Source organism: Ambystoma mexicanum, chromosome 4q, assembly GCF_040938575.1.
Source record: "Ambystoma mexicanum isolate Mex_15411 chromosome 4q, UKY_AmexF1_1, whole genome shotgun sequence".
Classification (NCBI taxonomy): Eukaryota; Metazoa; Chordata; class Amphibia; order Caudata; family Ambystomatidae; genus Ambystoma; species Ambystoma mexicanum.
This window is the reverse complement of record NC_090928.1, coordinates 1,105,498,867-1,105,524,937: the sequence shown is the minus strand read 5'-3', so window position 1 is coordinate 1,105,524,937 and position 26,071 is coordinate 1,105,498,867. Positions and strand designations below refer to the sequence as shown.

General features: G+C 45.9%; 1 protein-coding gene across 2 annotated transcripts in view; it reads right to left on the bottom strand.

Annotated features, from left to right (window-relative positions):
- Positions 1–26,071, bottom strand: part of LOC138468214 (xanthine dehydrogenase/oxidase-like) — a 1,072,878-nt gene that overhangs the window by 74,332 nt on the left and 972,475 nt on the right. For both annotated transcript variants that reach the window (XM_069608673.1, XM_069608674.1), the window contains exons 29-31: positions 15,825–15,953; positions 11,096–11,170; positions 2,121–2,173 (exon numbers count right to left, since the gene is read on the bottom strand). In XM_069608673.1, coding sequence (XP_069464774.1) covers positions 2,121–2,173; positions 11,096–11,170; positions 15,825–15,953 — 257 coding nt within the window. The remainder of the gene's footprint in view (positions 1–2,120; positions 2,174–11,095; positions 11,171–15,824; positions 15,954–26,071) is intronic.

The following is a 26,071-nucleotide window of genomic DNA, read 5'->3' as shown; positions in this document are numbered from 1 at the left end:
GAAAAGAGAATTGCCCCCATGTTGCCCTCTTATCTCTTCTGTATAGTTTCTTGGCACATGGCAAAGTGGGTTACAAGTTTCCCAAAGCTGACATCTCATGAAAGGAGAATTGCGCCCATTTTGCCCTTTTACTCCATTTGTTTGGTATTCAAAATTAAATTTTTTAGTTAATCGTTTTGCTCAGAGCGCCCGGGGGTTATGTTTCTCTTCAGGCCAGCTCACTGGTTTCATTCAGCATCTCTGTGTCACTCATGGATGCTACTTCAGATCCTCTGCAGTTCGACTGTATTGCTGACAGTCCTACTGTTGCTGTTGCTGTCCGCCCGGCTCTTCTCTGGAGCTCCCCAGGCTTGGTTGGGTCTCTGTGTCCTCCAGCACACCGGAGCAACTCATGTCAGGTCGGAAGCATGTCTCCCGAACAGCTGGGCTTCTTTCCCCACTGTCATCCATGACACTGCTTCCTGCTACATGTACTCTGCAAAACCACATGCCTTCTTTTCCTGTGTCAGCCTCTGCTAATGTTTTCTCTGCTGCTTCAGCTTCAGCCACTTCGGTCTCGCTCCTGACTGCTTATGCCTCTGCTACTGCCACCCTCGCCTGTGGATGCTTTCCACATTTAAATGTCCCACTCAGAAAGTTGGAATTGAAACAACTAGACCGCACAGTATTCTTAGTAGCACCATTAATCATCATCAACTCTTTGTTTCTCTTCCTCGTCCCAGTACCATAGGCATTATAGATCTTGAAGCCCAGAGTGTTTTTAAGTTTTCTATAGTTATTTGGTTTTTATTGATTTGTGAACTGAAGATTTTCAGAACTAGGAGATGGTATGTGAATGACATGCGCTTTGACCTTGGGATTAAGCCTTCTACCTAAAACAGAATACTGATAATTAGAGGGTGTCACATTTGATGAATGAATTCCAAAGTACATAAATCGATGTTTAGGAGAATTTCCACAGATGTTTTTTGGGTTTTCTTATGGGAAGGACTTGTACAGTGACAGCATGCCATTAGATATTTGGGAATTATATGATCCTCATCTTCATAAGAAGAGGAACACCATGTCTCCCCTAAGGGAGTCATCACTTTACCCTAACAGTCATCTCCTCCCCTGTGATCCTCCCTCATTATACCACCCCCAGGGTTAGGATCAGGTAGTGGCTGCCTTTCCCTGGCCACATGGGAGGAGATTTTAGGCTGGGGTTCAGTGATGACTCCGCAGGATTTGTCACATTCCCTTGCCCTAAAGACTGGGCTTCCCGTTCCAGGGTCATCGTCCCGATTAAACCCAACAGACTACACCATATTAAAAGGAAGCTTTGGGGTTTTCCAGTTCCAAACAGGGTCTATGGAGGATAGGCCTTGTTTTACCCTTGAATTGACTGGAGGATAAGGAAAAGAGGTTTTATTAGCGTTCCTCTGGAGGTTTTCAAAGTTGGGGAACTCTGTACCAATAATAGTCTCTTTAGGAACTCCTGGAATAATAGCAGCCATCTCTTTCCAAGTGATCCAACCTCCTCATACCTCCCCCAGGGTTAGGATCAGGTAGCGGCTGCCTTTCGCTGACCACTTGGGAGGAGATTTTAGACTGGGGTTTAGTGATGACTCTGCAGGATTCATCACAACACTTTGCTTGTCTTATCTCTCAAAGATAAATTACATACACACCTCTCTAAATCAATTTGCCCTAGTCTATGAGGGTTTCCCAGAAACCTCTCTTTGCAGACCTTAAGCAAGAAAAATGTGTGGAGAGAGTATACAAAGTTCCACTTCTTCAAGTTTATGACATGATCTATAAATGCAAGAGAAGCGACAAATTTCACTCCATCAACATTTTACCTCACAGCAAACTTTCAAATATATTAATTGAGTCACACAATCCCAAGTATGCCATTCCCGTCTTCAGCAGGGCAACTTTGGGTTTGTAGACTGGTTAGATACCTTTTTTTAGCACTTTTAATCATAAATAAAATGTGTACATGTATGGTATGCAAATGATACAACAATCAATCTTTTGCAAGGATGCTCTACATTTTTTGTCGATTTTACTGTTTGTTGGGTAACTGGGGCCAAACCACTCACAACATTAACATATCGAAGCATTGGTATGTTACTTACTTGTAAAATCCAGTGGAAGACAGACTTACTCGATCATAATAAGCTGCACTCACCTAAAATGAAAAAAAGATATGAGCCAAGAAAGGTTGGATTTAGTCTGAAAGGCGAAGTAAGCATTAATAGGTAACTCCCCATTCATCATAACATTGTTTTGTCATCATGTGATGAAATGCACCGGGGGAGGGGGTCTTGGGCTCCACTGTGTGTCTAGCCCTTTGTCCGTCTTCACTGCCTTTAATTTTCTCTAACAAACTTCATACCCCTCTCAGCCAAGCTCAATGGAGCGGAGCCACCAAAAACATGACATGCTAAAAAATAACAAATGACGGTGAATCAATGTCTAAAGACAAACACAAAAACAGGAAAGCTAGACAGTCATTGCAACCAGACAAAGGGAGAGCCCAAACAGGGAGGTCACTGGTGGGACATCTGGCCTATATAGGAAGGGAATGCAAGGAAACTATTGTCAGGCATTCAGGAAAAAGTCAAAGCAAGAAATGGCCCTCTCCAGTGGTGTTTGTGATGTGTTATAATTTTAGCCCTTTGAACTACCTTGGGATGTATATATGCCCCACATCTCGGAAAACACTTTGCTAAAGGGCTGTTATGGTTGCACCGCAAAACATCAAAACACAGAATAAAGTTGGCGAATAATGATTCAAGACATTCAGGGCATTGCGTCTATGTAATATCTGCCATATAAGCTACATATAAGTGCATCTTCTTTAGAACAATATATATTTTTGTAATAAAAGGAAAAACATAAAACACTGATCATTGGTCCTCTGTTTTCTCTGAAGCCTGCCTGTATGTGATGAATTATACCACCCCTTTCCACCCAATCTCGTAGATGCTTCTGAATTACCTTACCGAATAGATTGCCAATGCCATCCAATAGTGAGATTGGGTGGTAATTCCCTGGGTTATCTTTACCACCCTTTTTTATAAATTGGAATAATCACCACCTTTCTGCAGGATTCAGGGACCTTCCCTCTAGCCAGGATTGCATTAAATAGTCTGGAGAGTATGGGGCCCAAATTGCTACCTCATCTTTTACCAGATCGTTCGGAATAAGATCTGGCCCCACCGCGAAACCACTGCTTAATGCATTTAGAGCTGTAGCCACATCTTCGATAGTCACTATCAGAACCTCATCCCTGCCAACAGCTATTGGGGGACGAGGGGGAATGTGTTTTGATAGAGATTGGAAAAATGTGACCACCACCCCTCCTCTTCAATGTGGCAGAGTAAAGACTGCACGCTTCAGATCACTATTCCTCACCAATTTCCAGAACTGTGAGTGATCCTTAGTTTGCAGGGCTGAATAAAGGGCAGCCTATTTGCCCAAAGTGTACTCCCTTTTACTTTTAAGCACCAAGCTTTTGTACTTTGCACGTGAGGCACAGAGCTTCTGTCTGTCCCGACCCAAGCTTGATTTGAGGCAGGAGAGTATTTCTGCCTTTGCTTTATGGCATTCACCCTTGTACCAGCCAAGTTTATTTATGAATTGCCTAGAGATGATTTTCCTTTGCACTGATATGTCTGGGATTAGGTTGTTAGTCATACTCTCGTATTCTGCCAAGATTTCTCGGTCATCAGTTTTCCCAAGGCAACTAGCTTCTAAGTTTGCCAGAATGGAAGAATAAAGCACTGCCTTAAGGTCGGGACTCTTTGATACCGACTCAGCCCATCTAATAGATTTCCGGTAGCGGCCACCAACTACAACAGGACGAGGGTGGGCATTTTCACTAGTGGGCCCAGAATTATATCAGTTACCTTTAGTTTCATCGTCAGTGGCAAATGGTCACTTTCGAATCACTCTACTACTTCAAAATCGAAGATCATTGACCAATCTGCTCCTGTGATGAAAATGTAATCGATAAGTGAATTCCCATTGGGACCCCTAAAAGATAATTTAGCTGGTTGGTCTTTTCTAAACCACCCATTGCATGCCCGCAGGTTTAGATTGGCAAACAAACAACAGGAGGCCAAGGCTAGTTTATGACATTTTTTCGGGCTGGCAGCTACCAACTGCGGAATATCCCAAGGGTGGTCCTGGTCGTCCCACAGGATCGCCAACTCTTTTACAGGTTCAATTTGGAGATTCAAGTCTCCAGCTACAAGAATGCTACTCCTGGAAAGCACTGCTGGGGGTCTGTTGTTAATATGAGTCTAAAGGGAGTTACATGCTGACAGACTGAGGGTTGATGAGGGTCAGTTGTATGTGTTATTAAGGTAAAGTGGAGCATTGAGAGCTTTGCTAAGCAGCAACACTTGCAGGTCCACAGACTGTGAGGGGCAGGATTCGGCCTTCCAACCCTGGGTGATATCAATCAGCAGCAGCAGGCCCCAACTTGGGCGGCCCTTGGGGACCCTGATTGCTGGGATTGCAAAAGACTGGTATCCCGGGATGTTTAGCAGCTCAATGCCCTAAGTATCCTGTAACATGATAATGTGGAAGTTCCTCACAAACCTAAACCAATCGGGGTTCTCCATCTGCCGATTGAGTCCTGCTATGTTCCATGATAGTAGCCTGATTTCCTTGTGCACCCCCTCTAGTGCACCACCACCACCTCCCAGTCAATCTACTTCCTCCAGGTCGGCACATACAGGGCCACAATTCTCTTTAATAATACTGCTAGGTGGGGCAGATTACAGCTGGAACGTACCCTGTTGACCCCTAGGGTGGTGGGACTGGTTTGGGTGCATGGTGGTAGTTACTTGTACCTGTTGTACCCTCAAGAAGATCTCTGCAGATCTTAACAAAATGTTAGTATTATGGGGGGGTAAGCCCTACGTTCAGTACCACACATTCCCTCTACAAGGTGCCATGAGACAAAAAAAAACCTGAATGTAATCCATGGCCGAGCCAGGTATTTGCCCTCTAACACAGTGCTGGATGTCGCTCCTTATAATTGAAAAACAACCTTTAACATTGCAAAACCAGTAAATACAATTGTTAATCGGGGATTCTTGGTTTTCAAACGAATATGAGGTATGCTTGGGGACATTTGTCATTACTATGGATGGAGTGATTATTTGCCCGCCTACACTAGGTCGCTGCATCCACCTGTTGAGGCATGCGCACCACCAAATATAGGAGGGGCGTTTGAGCCGGACCATCAGGGTGAGGTGATCTCTGGTTACCTCTCACTACCCTCGGGGCTAGCATGCCTGGGCCCGAGTTGAGATTTGTAAAACTCACAGCTGGAGTGCCAGCCGGCAAACTCTGGGCTTTCACGGTGTTCTGCCTATGGACCGGGAAGGAAGCACCTTTGCTCCCTATAACAGCATCGGAACTCAACCTGCTCGGGTGAGCCGCACTTACTGGTTCAGGGGAAAGCAAGGCTACCTTATCCTGACACATTTAATTGTCTCCACCATTTTCTACAGTTCCCACTTCCACTTAGCCATTCTTAATATAAATGATGCCTTAATATCAATTAACAATTGTTCAGCTAGCACTGCATGTACACAGCGAAGGACATACTTTAGGACTCAGTTACAAAATCACAAGTTTGGGAATCAACTTCGCAATAGGATCTGGGGGCACTTTGTTCTGCTGGGCCCCAACCCGATTGCCCTTTTTTTTCTGTGAGGCCACCTTCCAGTGGCAAGGGTACTGGGTGGGCTGAGAAGATGGGGGAAGGGGAGCCAACGGCCATTGGGGGGATCACGCTGAGGGGTTGAAAGTGATTGCTTAATAGAAGCCCAGATGGCAGAGATGAAACCCGGGTCGGGACACCAGCCACCAGAGCCCTGTGAACCCCATTACTAGAGTCTAGAGGCAGAGCCCCCACCGGGACAGAGTGCAAAGGGGAAGGCAGATTGGGTGGCAATAGTAAAGAATGTTTAGGTTGCAGACTCTTTTAGGTCAACCGGAGAAGTCCCAGGGTTAATGAGCGGTCCTGCCTTCACTTGCGGATGGATTTCACTTATGTTGGGACCCATCATGCCCTGCTCCAGCCCAACATTGGTCAGCTCAAGCTGATATGTGCGGCCACCCATTTGGCTCAGATTTAAAGCCACTTCAAAGGGGCCCAGTGTGCCCTCTTTTGTTATGTGAGGTACACAGCGTAGTTTAGCTGGGACAGGAGATGTACCTTTGGCAGCATCACAGAAGGAGATCAAATCTGCATCAACATGAACTGCACAGCCAGTTATGGTAAAACAGATTCAGCAGTTTCTAGGGCTCTGTAACTATTGTAGGTCCTGGATATTTGATGACTCTAGTTACACAAGGCCCCTACTTCAAGCGCTTAAGGAAGCACAGAAGGAGAAGGGTCTGATAAGATGGTCAGGAAATGAGAACATGTTTTCAGGAACTCAAGACTGCAATCAGTAATGCTCCAGTTTTGACGACTGTGAATTACCAGAAACCATTTCTTATCCAGATGGAAAGGTAATCACAGCAGTCTTGGCTCAAAAAACATCATTAGGTTACAAGCCCATGGCTTACTACAGCAGGCTTTTGGATTCAGTCATGCAAGACCGTTTCCCGTGTGAACAAGCTCTTACGGCAGTAGCTTTTGAGATACAAAAGTCTTCAACCATTCCTCTAGGCTGCCCAGAGACGTGGTATCTGGAGCATGAAGTTTTTGCCATCTTGGAAAAGTCTAAGTCCACATTGACAATTCAAAAAGTATCAGGGTATGAAGTTATTTTGTCAAATGCTTCCATACATCCGGTCAGGTGTCACCTTGTCAATCGGGTAACATTCTTAGCCGAACCAGTGAAACCTGATGACGTTGTCCACGACTGTGCAATTTATGAGGGAGAAGAAGAAGAGAGGACGAATGTTAAGGAGGTTGCCTTGGAAGAAGGAAGAAGGGGAGGTGCATTAATTATGATCACCTTAACTCTCTCTTAGCTAAAGTTTTTCATAGATATATATATATATATATATATATTGGGCGGTATTCGCACGTGGTCAGAGGGGAATGGAGATGGCCACTGAGGGTTATCTGATGGTCCATGGTGTATTCCAAAAATGAAATAAATAGTCCACCACTCAGGCCAATCGTGTTTGCCTTCCTTTCTATGACCTTATCTTTTTCTCTGTGCTTCACATTGGCTCAGTGTTTCATCACATCATTTGTGGTTCATTGGTATTCGTGGACACCTGTTGCCAAAGCGCCTTGCACACTTCATGCTGGACCTGTGGACATGCATGTTCAACATGATATCCTCATGCTCCTTCATTAACACAAGGAGGACATCCATATCAGGCTCTGAGAAGTTCTTCTCCCGAACCCATTTTCAATGAATTTGGCAGATGTATTCCCCTTTCCTAGAATTGCCACAGTGACACAAAAGGAGTATTTTTTACGCAACCTGATGCATAGGATGCCATCTGCATGAACTTATTTTATTTGTATTTTATTTCATTTTATTGTTGAAAGCAGCGACCTAGTTCGAGAGCAGTAGAGCACTGTACCGCATGTGGGTAGCCGGTATTTGGGCTGGCATCTTTTAACAGTAGCGCACTACTGTGAGGTCTCTGCGTCAGTATGTGTGTTCATTGTAATTAGACATTGGTCATGGGTTGTTGAAAAAGCCATGTTTTGAAAGGTTTGCAAAATTAGAGAATTGTGGGGGCATTCCAAGCCGACACTGTATCAAGTGACAGAGGGTGGAGCCATGACAAGAGTAGGATTGTTTGCAGGTCTTCTCTTTGCAGACAAGTTGTGATTAAAGCCATTTGGTGAATTTGCTGCACGAGGAGTGTTTCCCTCGAGATATGTGGAGCTTAGCCACCAGGTATGCTGGTGTAGTACTCGTGACTGCTTTGTAGATGATACATGAAGTCTTGAACAGTATACTGGCTTGGGGTGGAAGCAAATGTGATTCGCGTAGGGGGTGGGTAATTCAGTCAAATTTCCATGCTCCCATAATAAAACGTGCTGCAGTCTGGTAGACTGCTTTTAAGGGAGCCAAGTGAGCACCTCATACCCTTTCCAAGGATAGAATTTCCCATTTTGATGTACGAGACCACAAGGGCATGTACCATGGTCTGGAAGTCCTAGGGTGGGATTCATGGTTTGATATTTTGAAGTCTAGAGATTCTGAGCAAGGCTATTTGGGCCTTCTTGGCTATGTGGTTCTGGAATGACAGGCAGCTGTCAATGGTGAAGCTTAAGGATTTTGCTGAGTCTGAGAGTCGTGGATGAAATCCTTCTAGGCGCATAACATAATCGCAGAGAGGAATGATGTCCCTGCCAACAAAGGCTTGTTGGTTGTATAGGCACTTTAATGGATGCTTGGTATTTCATGCAGCAGGTCAACCATGCCATCATTTTCACAATGTTCTCCCACACATGGTTTTGTTTGTATACACAACTGATTAGCACATACTTACTTCGATCATATTTTTGAGTATGCAAAGTGCAGAGAGATGTATATTTAGGCAAGTGCATCCTTGAATTAATGTGAATTCATCTTCATCTGATTTTCAAGTATGATAGCTTAGGAGTCAGGCCATATGCATGTGTCTTCATGAAAGTGGCAATGCTTGGAGTGGATATAACAGTAGTTCCATGAGCATGTCCCAATCTGGTGCACCACACATCCTATAATCCCATTTCTATGCTCTCTGATGTCTATCGAATGTGTGTATATCTATTTTATGGTGTTGCTGGTCTAGATCAGGGATGGACCTTTCAGATGCCTACTTGTAAGAACTATGTACTCATTGATGTATGGTGTTCCAAATAGCCCAAAACATGTTGCCCTTTGACCACATCACGCTGAATTGCTACACATAACTGACAGAAATAATACCTTTGCTTCATGACAATAGGACTTATCCTGAGAATGGCGCTGATCCAGCAGTAAATCTGCAGAATTGCTGCTAAATTCTGTTACCGTTACCACCACTCGGCCCTGTCTACCACTCGGCCCTGTGGAATTACCACTAGTGGTGATAAGGAGATGTGAATCTCAATTTTTGAAGTTCATAGTACTCCACGTGAGCAGTAAATTCTGTGTGGTAAATCCACATAGTTTTGCTGGAAGGGCGCATGATTTCCCTACACATTTTTGCTGGAGGTAAAACTTCAGCCTTACTTGTAGTATAGCTGTGTGGGAATGCAGCATTAAAGGGGCAGTAATAGAATTACTTTCACTTAACCACCATATTTACTGCACCACTGTACTTGTAACTTGGCCCTATACCTTTGTAGGAATTAGATAAGAACATGCAAGATGTTGGGAGGATACGCATTATGCGACTGGAAATGCAGGTGAGGCTAAATGGTGTCAGAAGTGGGCTGTGCTGATATTCTTGAGTGGGCTAGTTAATATTGAGCGAGGCGGGTGACTGAAGGAGTAGACTTCATGGTGTGGGTCACAGACAGTTGGATAAAGACCAGTTTGAGCGGAGAAGCAACTGTAAGGCCTCCTTTGCTCAGTCATTTAATTTGGGTATAAAAGTTCAACAGGGCTTGGGTTCAGAGGTAATGTGATCGCATTAAAGACCCTGGAAGCAACTTCACAATTTACTGGACTAACCTAACGTGGTGTGAGAAACCTGCATCTGATGGCTTTAGTATAATGGTGTAAATTAGCTATACTCTTGAAACATGCTATCACAGAGAATGATTGACATTAATGAGACAACCTGTAGCAATATCAAGACTTTTAAAATTGTACACCTGATGGCTCTGATATATTAAATCCAATACCCTAATTTGATTCTCTTTGAAAAAAAATGTTTAGACTATACTTGCAAATTGGATCTTAAACACATGATTAGTGGCGGCGCATCTATAATAGGTGAGGGGGCACCGACCCACCTTAACGCTAACCCATTATGGATGACCTGTGCCAGCCCACTGTAATCACGGAGAGCTCCCTCGGCTGCTTGTTACAGCTGAGGGAGAGCTCCTGGGTCTGCTTAAACTGCCAAAGGGAAACATAGAACATAACAGGGCGCTGTGTCATCGGCGTACAAATGCTGTTTGAATGCATGAATGCGAGTTTGTATGCGCTAGTGAATGTTGTGTGAATGTGTGTTTGACTGAGGAATTTAATGCTGTGTGAATGCGCGAGTGAATGTGAATGTCTTTGAATGAGCGAGTGAATGCTGTGTGAATGTTTTTTTTTTAAATGAATGCTGTGTGAATATGTGTTTGAATGAGTGAGTAACTGTGGGTGTGCTTGTATTGCATTTGTGACAGCCTGGGAGGCTGATTTGGGCATGGGGGTGGATTAGTGATTTTTTTACTGGTCAACTGTGATCCTATATGGACAGGTATTTTGGTGCAGCCAATCTAGCTATAGTATCTTACTGTGGCATGTCTTTTTTTATTGGGCATCTATGATGAAGAAAATATCAGTGTTATATTGTGTCTGAACTGGCCTGCATTTAAAATGTTTTATTATTGTGACATGACATTTTTAATGGCAAAGCCAACAGGGGTATGCTCTAATGTGCGGCTACTGGCATATATTGGCAGAGACAGTTTAGACATGGTTTCGTATGGTATAATTACTGCCAATATGCGCAAAGTAAACATGAGTATGTTCTTATATGGGAATACTGGCATACATAGGTGCAGACAGCACTGAAATTTGTGGGCACAGCCAGTGAAACATACGTTTTATACTTGCATATATTATGGGGAAAGGCAGCATGAAAATGCATTGGAAAATGCTCCTGTTTACTGTTGGTGACTTGCATCTATTGGATTATTTCCATAAATTACCCTACAAACCGACTGAAAACGCTCTGGCTTTTAACCCAATGTTTCACATAAAGTGAATTGTGTAAGTCACCATTTTAACCTATCAAAGATTTTGTTAGGGTGAGAACCCCCTGGACTCTGCTTGGTTGTGTCAGGCTACTATGGTCAGTTGCTCTTGCATTTTTGTGGCCTATTTTCATGCCCCACCTATTAAATAACTCATCAGACCACCCTGTGCCCAGCTGTCCCACGCCTCGTGCAGTGTAGATGAGTGCAGTAGCGATAACATACCCATTCTTCCCAGGATCCTTCAGGCTTAGAAGACTTGTATGGCTCCAACCTCTGCAAAATAGTCTGGCATGCATTCTGTTGAAAGAGAAAGAATGTTAGCAAAACATATGATTGATTTAGTTAGAAACACGAGAGCATTGTGAGAGTGCAGAGGAAAGTTTGAGGTGGCATTTGGATCAGATTTACATACAGCATTTCCATATTTAAAAGCACGAAAAGATAGAATAGAGCTACTCAGTCGGTTACCTTGTGATGAGCCATATATAAACTTACATTTTTAGATGTGTGTTCTTATTCTGACAAATTACGCCAAACAAAGATCTGTGCTGGAAATCGTTTTTTTAGTGGAGTAGAATGTATAATATGCCACTCTAATTACGCCCAATATTACATTGAGCCTTAGATTTAAAATTCAATTTCCATTCTCTGGAGCACTCTGTGATATGCGGAAATAGGGTTCGACTACCGGAGAGCAGGCGCGGGTTTCCCTTTCGCAAGAGCAGGAAGAAAGGGAGGCCTGAAGATCACTAGTGCACAGCCAGAATTTGATACATACAGAAAAATTAGCTGTGGGGGGTGGGATCTGCTTACAAAGTTTGTTTCTTAGAAGGAGAACCTGTAATGATCTCTCTGATAAGCAGCAAGTATAGTTCCTTCATGGCTGGGCAGCCAGCTAGCACCTGACAACCATGGAACATACCACTTGGCTCCAGAGGGGTTTTTTCCACAGTTGGAATAACACACTATGCCAAAGAACTCTTTTTAGAAGAGACAGGAGAACCAGATCTCAGTCTCTCTCAATACACCTTAAACTCAGAGGGGCACTAATCAGAATTTAAAAAATGGCATCTCGTTCGGAATATTGCATCGTTCGAAGCTCTGCCTGCATGTCACGTTTCCAATGACTTAACACCTTTAACCAGGGAATCAGTACATACAGCCTGTATAGCCGTCGTGAGAATCCCTACCTACCATGTCAGAGTTCACAGGTGTATTTTAGCAATTTGTCTAACAGCCCTAAGAGGGGTTTAATTATTTTCATAGAGACCACCTAGGAGTCAAATCTTACTATAGCCTGCTAAATAAGGAACATATGGAAGGGATCCGATTACCTTGGACCTTGTTGGGGTTGGCCACTGCGGTCGCCCCTGTCTCTTATATTTAGTCTGATACCCCTCCAGTTCTCCACTTTGATTTTTGCCGCCTCTCGGGAGGGTAGCTCAGCAGCAATGTGCTCGCCTTGGAAACAAGACGACACGAAGCAACACAGGTTCGATCCCCGGGTCCGCGCTTAGAAACGTCTGGGTATTAAGCACGTGCACGTTATAAATACGCAACTAAGACATATTCCTGTAACAGCGCCTGGATGCCCCCAGGCTGTGTGAGCACTTTAAAAATGCAAATAAATAAATAAATAAGAGAAGAAATGTTGTCTCTCTGTTTGTTGTGACTGGCAAATCGGATGGAGATAATGTAACACTCCAAATATATTTTCAATTATTTGTCACTCGCTGGCTGGTGGGATCTTGGTGTAACTGAGGATTTATGTGCTTTCAAAACAATCCTTGAAGACATCATAAAATGGTAGGCATGGATTGGTGGTGTGTCTCCGAAGGCACTGCTGGGATTAGGGAACTAAAGTCATGTCCATTTGCAGAGCAATTACACTCACTCTGGGTATTTCCGTAAGAGACCTGCCACTTCTGCAAACATGCAAGCTTTCTGTGAGGCTCTTCCAGATCTGTCAACCATGTATCTGAGCCCACCTTAGGGACAGCCTCAGAGTACAGAGGAGCTATCCATAGCATCTTAGGTGGTCTGGCTTTGAGTGACTCCACTATGTTGGACGAAGTAGCGTAAGTGCAAGGTTCCCTCATCGTCAGTGACAGCAATCCAAAATCCTGCAAACGACTCTCTCCAGGAATGCTGTGGGAATGCCACAGAGAGAGTGCTCTAGCACATACATAGAATGAGAAGGGGCCCCCAAATGGGACACGATTACTGGAAGGACATTATTGCCATCAAAGCATGCAACAAGCAGGCAGCAGCAGCACTGACAGCTGAGCTATTCAGTAAAAGGGACTGCCCTGTTACTTAACATTTGGTAATCAGAAAGTGCTGGGGTCCTTCTCACTCAGGAAGCTGTGCTCACACCATCAAGAGTACTCAGGATCAGCTGTGGATGGAACCAGATATAGCAGCCATTTTGTTACCTACAACCTACATATATAGATGATATAAGAAGTCACTACAGAGTTCGGTGGTCTCATATAGACTCTCAGCTTCATGTGATTAGCTACATGCAGTTGAGGTATGGTTTCTTACGTTTAGGGATCGGCAGTGGCTAACACCACAAAGAGGGGAGACCATATCACTCCTGTTGTTTACCCATAATTATTCTCTTATATGGGGAAAACAGAAACAGAAATAGAACAGGGACGTCATTTCACCAAACTGCCAGGGGTAGCAGAAGTGTCATCACACTTGCCCTGAGCTCTGATGACATCACAAGAAGTGATGTAATTTGACCCAACCCCTAAGTGACATCACAGGAAGTAGTGGAACACGACCATTTACCCCTTGACAAAACAGGAAGTGGCATCACATAGCATTGTTTCTAAGTACACTACAAAAAATATAGTTACGATATCACTGTAAAGTGATATACATTTCATACAATTGTTTACACATTTTCAGTCTCAAATACAATTGATAGTGAATTGGTCTTTGGTTGACAGTGTTTTTATTTTGATAAAGGTAATTTGGGTGCTGCTTGGTGGTGACTAGTAACACTCAGACTGCCGAGTGTGTCACAATTTATGAAGAACAGAATTTTCAAGTCACGTTGTAGCGCACCTGAAGTTAACGCTATCTATAGGTTAAATGATGTTCCAAAAATCATGTTTGTTTTATCATGAGGCTTTTTTATTCCAAAAATGATCCTCTAAAAATTGTTCTTAAATAGTAGTGCCTCTACACGTGTTTCACCAAATCTATTGGCTCATCAGGAGGGATTTATAACAGATAATTCAATTCAAATTCATTGATTAGATATAAACATGTCTACTGATTAAATATTTGCATTCATCTAGATAGCTTGGTCCATGTTTAGATTCCAAATTAGTTTGAATTTGGAGTGGTCTTGGTAACATGTGTGTTTGGGGTTTCCCCTGTGCTGTTTTACCCCAATAGGAGTTTCTTTAAAGTCTTTCGATTAAGACTTGAGAGCTTTTATTTTTCTAGATGAATGCACATATTTAATCAGTAGGCCTGTTTATATCTAATCAATGAATTTGAATAGAATTTTCTGTTATAAATCCCTCCTGATGAGCCAATAGATTTGGTGAAACACGTGTAGAGGGCACTACTATTTAAGAACAATTTTTAGAGGATCATTTTTGGAATAAAAAAGCCTCATGATACAACAAACATGATTTTTGGAACATCATTTAACCTATAGTTAGCGTTAACTTCAGGTGCGCTACAAGGTGACTTCAAAATTCTGTTCTACATTTCATACAAGAATGGATCACCATATGTATCGTTAATATCACCCAACCTGTGTTGGTACTCATTTCTCAACCTCAGCAGGATGAAAGGCTGAGTTGACCTTGCCAGGAGTCGAACCTGAAACCTGCAGGTCACACACACATTGCAGCAGCGAGTGCTCAACCCACTGAGCTATCTTACTAGCTATAGCCATCAGAAAACCAGTCACTCCAGAAACAAAGAGCCACATGTTGCTGGCCACAGCCCAGGAGCCTCAATTTAAAAAAAAGTGTTTTAAAAAAAGACTTTTAGGGGTATCAGGGGAGACCACAGGGGTAGCAAGGGAGATGTCAGGAGTCACATTTGCGACCCCCGGCGATCCCTATATGACGTCCCTAAAATAGAATTACTTTGTACAGCTAAAAATCCAAATAAATCAATGCTAAACAGCTCATGAGTTACTGTACAACAGTTTCTTTTTCTACTTCGTCTTTCTATTTTAAGATAAAATGTGAGCCCCCACATTTTTTGCACCCTCTGTGGGTGACAGTTCCAGAAATACACTGCTCCGAAGTGGCAGACAAAAAGCACACTACTCCATGGAGGCAGTCCCTGTGTTTCCCTTTGTAACAACGCTTGATGGCCCTGCCTCTAGGGGTTGACTGGGTCCCCCAAATGCCCCTCCACCCCACATTACAGACGGTTGCAGGTGTGCTCCAATGAAAGATAGAACAGATTAAAAAGTAGGTGCTGATCCGAGACAGTTTGTCTACTGCTGGCACTACAATACCAAAACTGGTCACAGTGCTGGAAAGTGAGTGTGGGGGACTTCATTACCCCTTCTTCTCGCTTCCTCAACACTGTCCTTAATTAAGAACTGTGCTGAGGAAGAGTAGGCCTCATTGTAATAAGGATTAGATTTAAGTACTCAGAGAACTTAAAAGACCATCGTGCTCGCTCCATCTGGTGGGTTTTAGTGGTGCGCTACGCGGGTGGGTGATTTCCCTGGGCGGAGAACCCTGCTTAGATCCGCCAGACCCTTCTCCTGGCAGTGATTGGTGCCAAGTGGTAATCTTAGCACGGTCCATTCTGCAATGTGGGTCAGTTTGCTTTTTTGTAACCTCTGGCTAAAAGGCTGCAGACAGACATAAGTCAGGCTAGTTTAGTCTTGCATGTTGAGCACATGCTAAGGCCCATTCCACCGCAGAATGCTGATCACAAGCATGCACCATGCGCTTACATAGACGGCCATCCCGTTGAGGTCTGAGCTGAGGGAAGCGGCAGTTGGAGAAGCATTTGGGACGGTGGCGGTGCTGGTCTCACTGATATGGACTTTGGATGGTGGGATTCCCAAGACCCTGCTGGCGACCTGCAAGACATTAAGAATGATTGGTCAAAGATTGTCATGAGCATCTCATTAAAAGGTCATCACCAAGCCAAACATTAGCCACTGGACTGCTCTCAATCAAGCATGTTTCTGTTAATTGCTTCATCAGTACTTTTACAGAAGGAACTTTTGTTATGTAAATTTTTTCGTTTGAATGCAGGTACACAAAAAACAAACCTGATACTGAAAAAACCTTTTCGAATAGGACTGCTATGAAATGTCTCCTGTGTGAAATAGTGTACTTCCCCTTTGTATAACTTGCTGCCATTCGATGGCTAATGGTAGAAGATGTAAATAAAATAACTACACAAAACTTCAAAGGGTATTTTACCAATCTCCTTGATACCTTAACAATTACATGCACAGGATTGCACGTTCGTATAAAAACTGAGAGATTGGGTTGGCTTTTGATGTGAAAGTGCTTAACACGTTTAACGACACAGGGGGCTTCATTACAAGTTTGCCGGTCCGGTAACAATGGTGCCGGTAAGCTCACCGGCACCCTTGTTTCTGGACCGACAAACTACAAGTCTGCCTGCTGGGACCGCTGTGCTCAACAGGTCTGACCCTGCCGGGAACAGCAACCACGGTAGGCAAACTTGTCACGGGAGCACCGGCACCGTTGTTAATGGTGCCGGTGCTCCAGTGTCTGCACTCCCATAGAGTCCAAAAGGTCTCTATGGGAATGGGGATTCACATATATGCCGCCGCCGGAATGCCTGGCCGCCGGACTCGTAATGAGCCAGTGGCACCGGGAGGTCAGGGGCCGGTAAATTATTCTGACTCTGGCGTTACCGCCAGACTCGGAATGAGGCCCAACCTCTTTACAAGTACATTGCACACTTTGCAGATCATGTTATTAAGGAACTCATTTGAGCTGTTCTAGGAAAGAGACAGCTGTCCGCCACCTTTCCCTCAACCCACCACTTATTTTCACTTTGAAATAAAACATACATTGTCTACATTATATCTTTTTTTCCAGGTGGCTTTTTCTTTTCTAAAGTTGTTGTGAAAATTCATGATTGCAGATGAGTTTTGCTTTTGAAAATTCACTGCCACATCTACAAACAATGCTTCAATTTAGATATATAAAATCTTTTGGTGCCCGCTCTCTCCACTAGTAAGCACATTTCCACCATCGGGCAGTTTAAGCCGTGCACCTGTTCAAAGACTGCACATTTTCCATATGGGAAAGCCAAAAACAATAAGTAAAAAGACACACTAGTTTGACACTCCATAAGCTTTAAATAAATTTGCACCAAACTTCCCAAAAATCTTTTGGCAAAATGTAATTCTGACGTGTTAAATAGCATTTTCAGAAACTCACTGGCTCATAGGTTCCACCTCAACTATATATATATATATGTAGTTGCCCTATAGTAAAGGTGAAACCTATGAGCCATTGACTTTGCTAATAACGTTTGACTCTTCTGAAATATCTGTATGACATTTTCAAAAGATACTTCCTGCACTGGCCCCCCAGAATTGGAGAGTTTGATGCAAATTCAACCATTGAGTTAAAAGCTATAAAACACTGTCAATATGTCAAGCTTTATCTCCGAATTTTAAAACAAAAATCCGTAAAAGTATTACACTATTTCAGATAAAATGCGTAATTCGATTCCTTTCAAAATAGCAATTGCATTAAGAAACATTTACTTGAATCCGCAAGAATGCAACATGAAAACAATTTCAAAGACGTCTTTCTAATGGACAATGCTCCCAGCAAAAAGTGTCCTTTATATAGGCAGCCCATGGAAGATAAAAGAAAGTAGGGTGACATCGTTTAAAATTACCTGCTTTCCAGTCCAGGACTGAAATAGCACCTCTGCCCAGTGAGCCAGCCTACAGTAGCCTGATTGTTCTATACTACCTTGCACGGATTACTGCTGAGGATCTACGTTCTACGGCTGCGCACGCGCGCAATGCGCCCAATGCACATTGTGGGAGTGCTTGAGGAGTGCTGTTCAGCTGAGGTACTCTGCACCTCTGCCCTGTGAGCCAGCCTACAGTAACCTTATTGTTCTACACTACCTTGCACGGATTACTGCTGTGGATAAACGTTCTACGGCTGCGTGAGTGCAAACCCTGCCCCTTCTACGCAGCAAGCACTATTAAACCACAAGCACGCGTTCAATGTGCGCGCAGTGCACATTGCGGGAGTGCTTCAGGAGTGCTGTTCGGCTGAGGGACTCTGCAACTCTGCCCTGTGAGCCAGCCTACAGTAGCCTTATTGTTCTACACTACCTTGCACGGATTACTGCTGAGGATCTACATTCTACGGCTGCGGTAATTGACTGTTGTTATACAGTGAATTGAAACTTACACCATTAAGCGGGAAACGTGAACTTTTTCCTTTCTTTTCTCGCAGTGCGCGCAAGCCCTGCCCCTTCTAATAAGCAAGCACCACTAAACCACGAGCAAACGCGCAACGCGTGCGCTCATAATGGGCTTGCTTCAGGAGTGCTGTTCGGCTGTTCAGCTGAGCAGCCGACAGCCTCCTGCCCTCCCTGTACTCCGAGCCGTTTCCTCCATCAAAAGGACATTTTTACACTTAAAACGGGAATGATGAAAATGTTACCCAAGACCCCTTGAGATACTTGTCATGAAATGGCTGAGGCACTCCAACAAGCCTCGCCCCTAGCCAAAGCGGGGTAAGTAGTAGTGACCATAGAGGATGCTGTAAGAAGTTAAAATGCTCGAAATTGCTTGTTTCTGATATACAAGCATTTTACGCACCAACAAACTCCAACAAGAAGCAGTCTTATAACGACGTTCTCTCTACACTGAACACGCTGCCTCAGGTAAATGTTAGGTGGGGCCCTCGTGTGTGCGTTGCCCCTTTAAGGGGATGTGTTTCTCTGTATGTGTATCGCCCTTTTAAGATGGGCCATGACTGCGTCATGGCCCAAGCTAATAAAAGGAGCCCCTGCAGGCACGTGAGAGAGAACGGCTGCAGACTCCATAAGAGGTTGGTCTGAGTCCGTGTCTCACTTATTGATGTAGGCGGCAGGCCTACACGTGGAGGCACAGGCCTGCAGGTCCTGTTGCCATGGGACCCCTTTGCCAGGACGGTGGCCTAGGTCCGCATGGTCAGGAGCCTGGCAGGCTGCGCCCCCACCCCGATGGCGCTGGTGTCCCATAGTGCCACGGGGCCTGCCCGATGTCAATGGCAGGCCCCAAACTCCCACAGGCACTGGGCCTGTTTGGTGCTGTGAGGAAGCAGCACCCAGGGGCGCCTGCCAGGCGACCCCCAACAATGGCGACGAGGAGAGGGGCCCTGCGTGCCCCGAAGGAGATATGGTGCGGGCCCATCTCCACCTGGGCCCGCAAAGGAGGTAGGCTGGCGAGCTGCCTGCCAGTCCCCCGCCGGACGCGGATCAACTCGCCAGATACGCTGCGAGAAGGAAAGGTTGTGCCCCGGGGGAGATGTGGCTGCCCCCCGTGTGGAGGTAGCGTGTCTGCATCTACTGGGGGCCGCCGAACAGCTGAGGCGGCCCCGACTCATGGGCGGCGTTGGCCGCATGAAGAGGAGCAGCAGGAAAACAAAGGATGGCGGGCCCGACTCCAATGGGGCCCGCGAAGGAGTGACGGTTGCCGGCCGCTGCCCCACCTGAGGGGAGAAAGCTGGCCCCGCGGGGAGCAGAAGTGCCCACGGCGTCGGCCGCGATGGGGAGGCGCTGCCCCTCCCCCGTCCGGGATCGGGAGAGGTGCGGCTCCCAAGAGGAAAGGAGCAGCATCCGCCGCAATGGGTGGATGTGCCCTGCATGCTTTAGCCCCGGCCGCGGCCCTCTGAAAGGAGGGTGCTCGTGCAGCTGGGGGTGGAGCATGCCTGCTCCCCACCACAGTAAAAGATACTGTGCTCCCAAGGGGAACGAGATGAGCGGCTGCAGCCGCGGATGATGTCAGGCTTTCCAGGAGCACGCCCACTACCATTAAAGAACTGTTGCCCCCCCTTTCCCCAATGGAGTCATGCCGAGCGGCATCCGCCGCGAAGAGATGGGCTGTGCCCCCCAGAAGAACCGGATCGCCCGCTTCCCCATGAAAGAACATGGGACCTCCTGCCGGAGTGAAAGTCTTGTGCTGCCCGGGGGTGGAGTAATTGAGCGGCCGATGCCGCCAGCAGAAAAGAGAGGTGGTGAGCGGCATCCGTCGCGAAAAGAGTAAAGCTCGCTTGCAGGCCTGCCTGGCTGCAGACCCCTGCATTGAGGGGGGCTTGTGTGGCCTGGGAGGCAGACTGCATGCAAACTCCGGCAGCTAAGGGTGCCCCCGCCCTTGCAGGCGGCAGCAGTGTTTGCTATTGTGCCACTGCCGGAGCCCCGCAATGATCCCCGGGCCCGGCAGTGATATCAAGAGAGGTGCTCCGGCGGGAGCAGTAAGGATGAAAGAAGCATGCTCCCTGCTGGAGTGGCAATGAAGAAAGTATGGTCCTCTGATGGACCCGGGCCGCGTGGAGATGGTGGTTTGTGGTGCTCCGGTGGTTGAAGCTTCTGCAGAAACAACACATGGCCCTCCGAAAGCAAGCCAGGCCATGGGGGGCAGGCCACCTAGGGACATGCTCCGAGCAAAGGGCAGAGGTGTGCCCTCCCCTGCCTGGGGGCGAGGGGAGATATCGAGGGGGTCTCATTGGTTGGGCAGCAGTGCTCCACTACCACACGCATCCTGGACAATCCAATGCCCGCCTGGGCACTTTTTCTTACAAGTGACCCAACACGGTGCCACGGAGGCCAGCCACCCTGACTGCCTGCTTTATTAGGTGACCCCCACCACCGATCCACTGCAATCACCCTACCTGCCACTCGCCAGGAAAGTGATGACGTGCTCCAGTCGGGAGCAGTACAGCGAGAGCAAGTGTGATCCACAGGCACCAACATGGAGGGCAGGTTGGGATGAATCCAATCCATCCAAGGAATATGAGCAACCACCTATTCCACGACAACACATGTCACAGTGCAGAGTCAATGCACCACATCACAACTCCAAGACCAGGGTACCGGAGCGCACTGCACTCTGCGCATCGTACACATCATTACCAGTACACTGCCCAACATGCTGCACGCGATGGACAATGACTCTGCACACCAAAGACTGCCCTCTGAAGTTCTGGTATGGCATTGACCCTGCACCGACAACGGGATCACCGCGGCCGACGTGGGCCCCTCGCCCTCATTCCTGTCAAGGTTCACAGCCATCAGCACTTTTGCACTCTGTGTACTGCTCACCCCACCAAAACGGATGAGCAAGTGGTGCTGCCTGCGCAGGGCTGAATAAAGTGAGTGGCCCCAACGCCGAGGAGGCGGCGCTGGGCACGGCCAGGTGATCCGAGGGGGTGACGCCCGCCACGCACTGGGGACGCCAATCCGGCCCGGTATTACCAGTCAGCCAACGGCTGATGTTCTGTAACAGCAAAGAGAAGGCCTACCAACACAGAATCGGGCCTCTCCTGGCACGGCCCCCATCGGAACACAGGCCTTACTGCCGGCCCTGGTGGTCGCCCAAACCGTCTGGCACTAATGACACCGTGCACACGATGCCATAGAAGGGACAAGCTCAATGGGACTTGGGGGAGATACCTGCCGGACCCCTGAGTTCAGTCGACACCTTGGGTGTGGCCAATTGACCAGGCAGCCTTGGGCCCTAAAACCAAGAATCAGTGCGTCAGTCGAGAAATGGGTTGCAGCTCATCAGGAGTGCTTGTGCGCCCCTCTGTGCCCCGGGAGGAGAAAGATGTGCCAGATTGGGGGAGCATCGCCAACAAAAAAGGGGTGAGTGATCCCATGTCACCCCGTGCTCGATCAATGACACCGTGACCTGTCGACAGCACATGGAGCAGCCTCGATGCCCTGTGACCGGCGTCTCACTACTCGGCTCTGAACATCGAGTGACTAAGCCGATGTGGCCCCTGGTACCCGCTAGGTGCGGCTTTGCCGGCTGTGAACTATATCATCAAGGGATCTTAACTCGGGAAGTGACTCCTGAATGGACGCTGGTGGGAGATGGACTGGTTCCCTGCTGCCCCGCGATTGCTTAAAAAGGACTCAGTAATCTTGTGTCTTGATGCTGTGAACCTGCATAGTAACTACATGTTTTAAGTGGTCTCAGGTGAGGCTATGATCCCGCAGTCGCGGGGTGTGCATGTAATGCCGGCCGCCGCCCATGGCGTTTGTTTGTATGAGTTTTCGTTCCGAGCCCCAGGTTAATAAAGGGTTTTGCAAACTGTGGTGGAACTGCCTGTACTCCTCTGGCAGCTCAACTGCACTGAATGTCATCTGTTGAGTGTGTTTAGAACTGGGCTGATATGTTAGGTCCTTCTTTGTGGGAGCACCATGACGTGGCTGTGGCATGTCATATTATTTGCCTACCCCACAAGTTCTCAACCGACTAGCATGTTATTGTTTTGTAACAGGCGGGATGCCTGTATGTTTCAGCACTGTTTGTTGTTCATTATGAAAAAGGAGGAGTGTTAGGTGGGACCCTCGTGTGTGCGTTGCCCCTTTAAGGGGATGTGTTTCTCTGTATGTGTATCGCCCTTTTAAGATGGGCCATGACTGCGTCATGGCCCAAGCTAATAAAAGGAGCCCCTGCAGGCACGTGAGAGAGAACGGCTGCAGACTCCATAAGAGGTTGGTCTGAGTCCGTGTCTCACTTATTGATGTAGGCGGCAGGCCTACACATGGAGGCACAGGCCTGCAGGTCCTGTTGCCATGGGACCCCTTTGCCAGGACGGTGGCCTAGGTCCGCATGGTCAGGAGCCTGGCAGGCTGTGCCCCCACCCCGATGGCGCTGGTGTCCCATAGTGCCACGGGGCCTGCCCGATGTCCATGGCAGGCCCCAAACTCCCACAGGCACTGGGCCTGTTTGGTGCTGTGAGGAAGCAGCACCCAGGGGCGCCTGCCAGGCGACCCCCAACAGTAGATGACTGCCCCATAGTGGGCCCAAATTCAATTTTTGCCTCTCTTATGATTGCTAATCTAACTGACTCTGTTATAATGTCCAACATACGTGCGCTGTATCTATGACCACAGAGAACGTTCAGCCTATTCCTGTGGCCCAAGGACATAATCCAATTGATGCACCAATACCATCCCTTTATTCACAAGTCTCGAAATGTCAGTCTATTAAGAGTTCAGCATTGTCAGAACTTGGAACAGATGATGCGACTAATAATGATATAATTCCATGTATCCCTGTTACTAAATGTACACCTGCACTCAAATGTTTGAATGTGTCTACTTGTCTTGATCATGTTGTAAATGCAAGAGTAAGTCATACACAATTATTTACTGGTAGTAACATAGTAATGAGCCACCTTGTTTCACTGATGAATAGGCCGACTCTGTTGGACGGAGTTATCCCTGAGACTCAACCAGGGGCACCAGTTATAGCCCAAAGTATGAATCTTTCACAGTCTCCTATACTGTATCCCGATTCCCCTGGCTCCTCCATTGACATGTCTCATATATCGAACATATCCTTTGCTAAGCCCACCCCGCGCCCCTCAATCGGGATTGTGCAATCACAAACTGCAAACATTGGGTCCACCTTAAGTGCTCTAAATAACAGCGTGTACACATTAATAATGTTGCATGAGTCACTTCTAAAGAAATCAGACACCCAATATGCTATGCTAACAACCATAGATGCAAAACTTGACTTACTAACTAGAGATCAAAAACGGACTAAAGAAGCAATATTCACAATAGAAAGGATGTGGAATACTGATGGTGATCCTCAGAGTGCAGCTCCTTTGATTGCACCTCGCTGCGTTGAGGAAGGTGCAGCGGTTGCTATAGCTGAGTCTCCCCTGCCAGTATCTATTGATTTGGACACACAAATGGACAGTGCTACCCAGGAAAATCAGGTAAACGAAAAGGCTTCCCAAATAGCAGCGTTAGAGAAATATATTTGCCCTGCTGATAATATATTTGATGTATTTAAAACCTCTAGAAAGAAAAAGAAAGGCAAAGTAGCACTAATAGTTGCGCCGAAACCATAAAAAAGAGGAAAACACAAAGGAACAAAACAAAGAACCAAAACATGCCCAGTAAAATACCCAAAAGTCCTACAAAAACTTTAATTCATGCACTACCCACTCCTATGAAGGAAAAAAAACACTCCTTTAAAATCTACACAAATTGCGATATGACTAAGGCCTTATCCCAAATCCCCAGCGTTGACATACCACCTAATCAACTGACTGTATGAATTGTTCTACGTACTCTGCCTGATGTACAGAATGAAATGGAGACCGGTGTACTTGGCGACAGTGGGCAAATAGCGGGACAATGTGTCAAACTGGATAGTTTCCTGACTATGGAACATAAAAGAGCGATGCCATTGAAGTGGCAAATGGGGCCTGGTATTTTCAATAACATTGAAATAGGATATAGAGAAAGAGTTACATCAGGTTTGTTTGTTTGTTTGTTTGTTTATTTGATAGTGCGCTCCAAGCCCTTGGGCAGCTGGGCGCAACAATACAAGTAGCCTCAAAACTTAGTTGCAGTGCCTGACACAGGCTATTACAAAAACAGAGGTAACTTACAACAAATGATACAAATGAAACAGTACATAAAGGATCGTAATGGGTAAGCATTAGAAGAATACCGTCTTAGCATATTTATAACATGATCGGCTAGATAAGGGTGAGTATTGTTACATATCATTGTTGTGCAGCCATTTGAGAGCGTTACATCTAAATCTAGTGTAGGTTAATGGGCGTCTGAGGTCAGGTGGGAGTATGTTCCATGATTGCGCAGCTCTAACAGGGAAGCTAGATCCACCCGCCGTGATAAGTTTGAATCTCGGAACTTCAAGTAAGAAAGTGTTAGCAGATCTCGTCAGTCGGTTTGAGGGTCTCCAGTTGATCCTTTCAGCTAGGTAAGGAGGTGCTTGATAGTTGAGGCATTTAGACGTGAGAGAAATAGTTTTAAGGAGGATTCTGTCCTTTATCTTTAGCCAGTGGGCTTCAGTCCTGTATTTGGAGATATGCTCTCTACGTGGGATATTCAAAGGTGCTCTTAGGGCATTATTTTGTAGTCTCTGGAGTTTGTCAATGACCGACTTATTTGCACCTGAGTATAAGGCGTTGCAATAGTCCAGTCTGGACATGATAAGGGCATTGGCCAAGGTGAGGCAGCTGGCACTGGACAGGAATGGTCTGGCAGCACTGATGAGTTTACACGTGTAAGTGGTTGTAGAGGCGAGGGAGTTCACTTGCTTTTTAAGGGTGAGCGCTGAGTCGAGGTAAAAACCTAGATTTTTAACCTCTCGCATAACCTTAATAGTGTTATTGTCAATGTTAAATGAGGCATAGTCCGGGGTGAGTTTAGTTAGGTTATGGACTGATCAGAGGAGCAGGATTTCAGTTTTATCTCTGCGTCATAGATCAAACTCTTCCTCTGCCTAGTTAACTCTGCAGCCTATTACGCTTGTGGCAAAAGAGACCCCGAAGCGGAAATTAAAAACTGATATTTGTCCTCTAGTACCTATTCCTACTAAAACAGTCATGATTGAAGATCAAGAATTCATCACAATCAAGATGATAGATAGAAAGAGGGGTGACCCATATCATAATAGAACAACAATAATAACCATATTCAAGGAGCTAAATACATTGAAGAAAGTTAAATCCAGTGATTTAACAGTTGTACATTTCCTAAAATCACGAAAACTGGACACAGTAAACATTAGAGTACCTTTTCAAATTTTGAGGGAACAAATATGGAGCGAAAGATGTGCGCTAGCTAAAAAAGGCTTACATTTGACTGTCTCAAAATCATACCAGCTCACAAAAGTTGCAGGTATTTTGCCTGCAAAGTCCTCTGGAACTTCGAGAACACATAGAATGGTCAGTTTTGCCGAGGAGTTACCGGGTGATTCCGGCACAGAAAATGGCCAAATTAATAGTCTTGTTGAATATCCTCTAAGATCTGATGAAGTGAGAGATAGAAACAAATTGACAGCTAGGTATCCTGGGCGTGGCTGAGAAATACTTTGAGAGATAATAAAGAACATTATCCTAGTCACTAGAGTGAGGATACCGTCAACCCTCCCGTGTATAAGATTGCTGTCTGGAATACGAGAGGGTTTAGACACCTCCT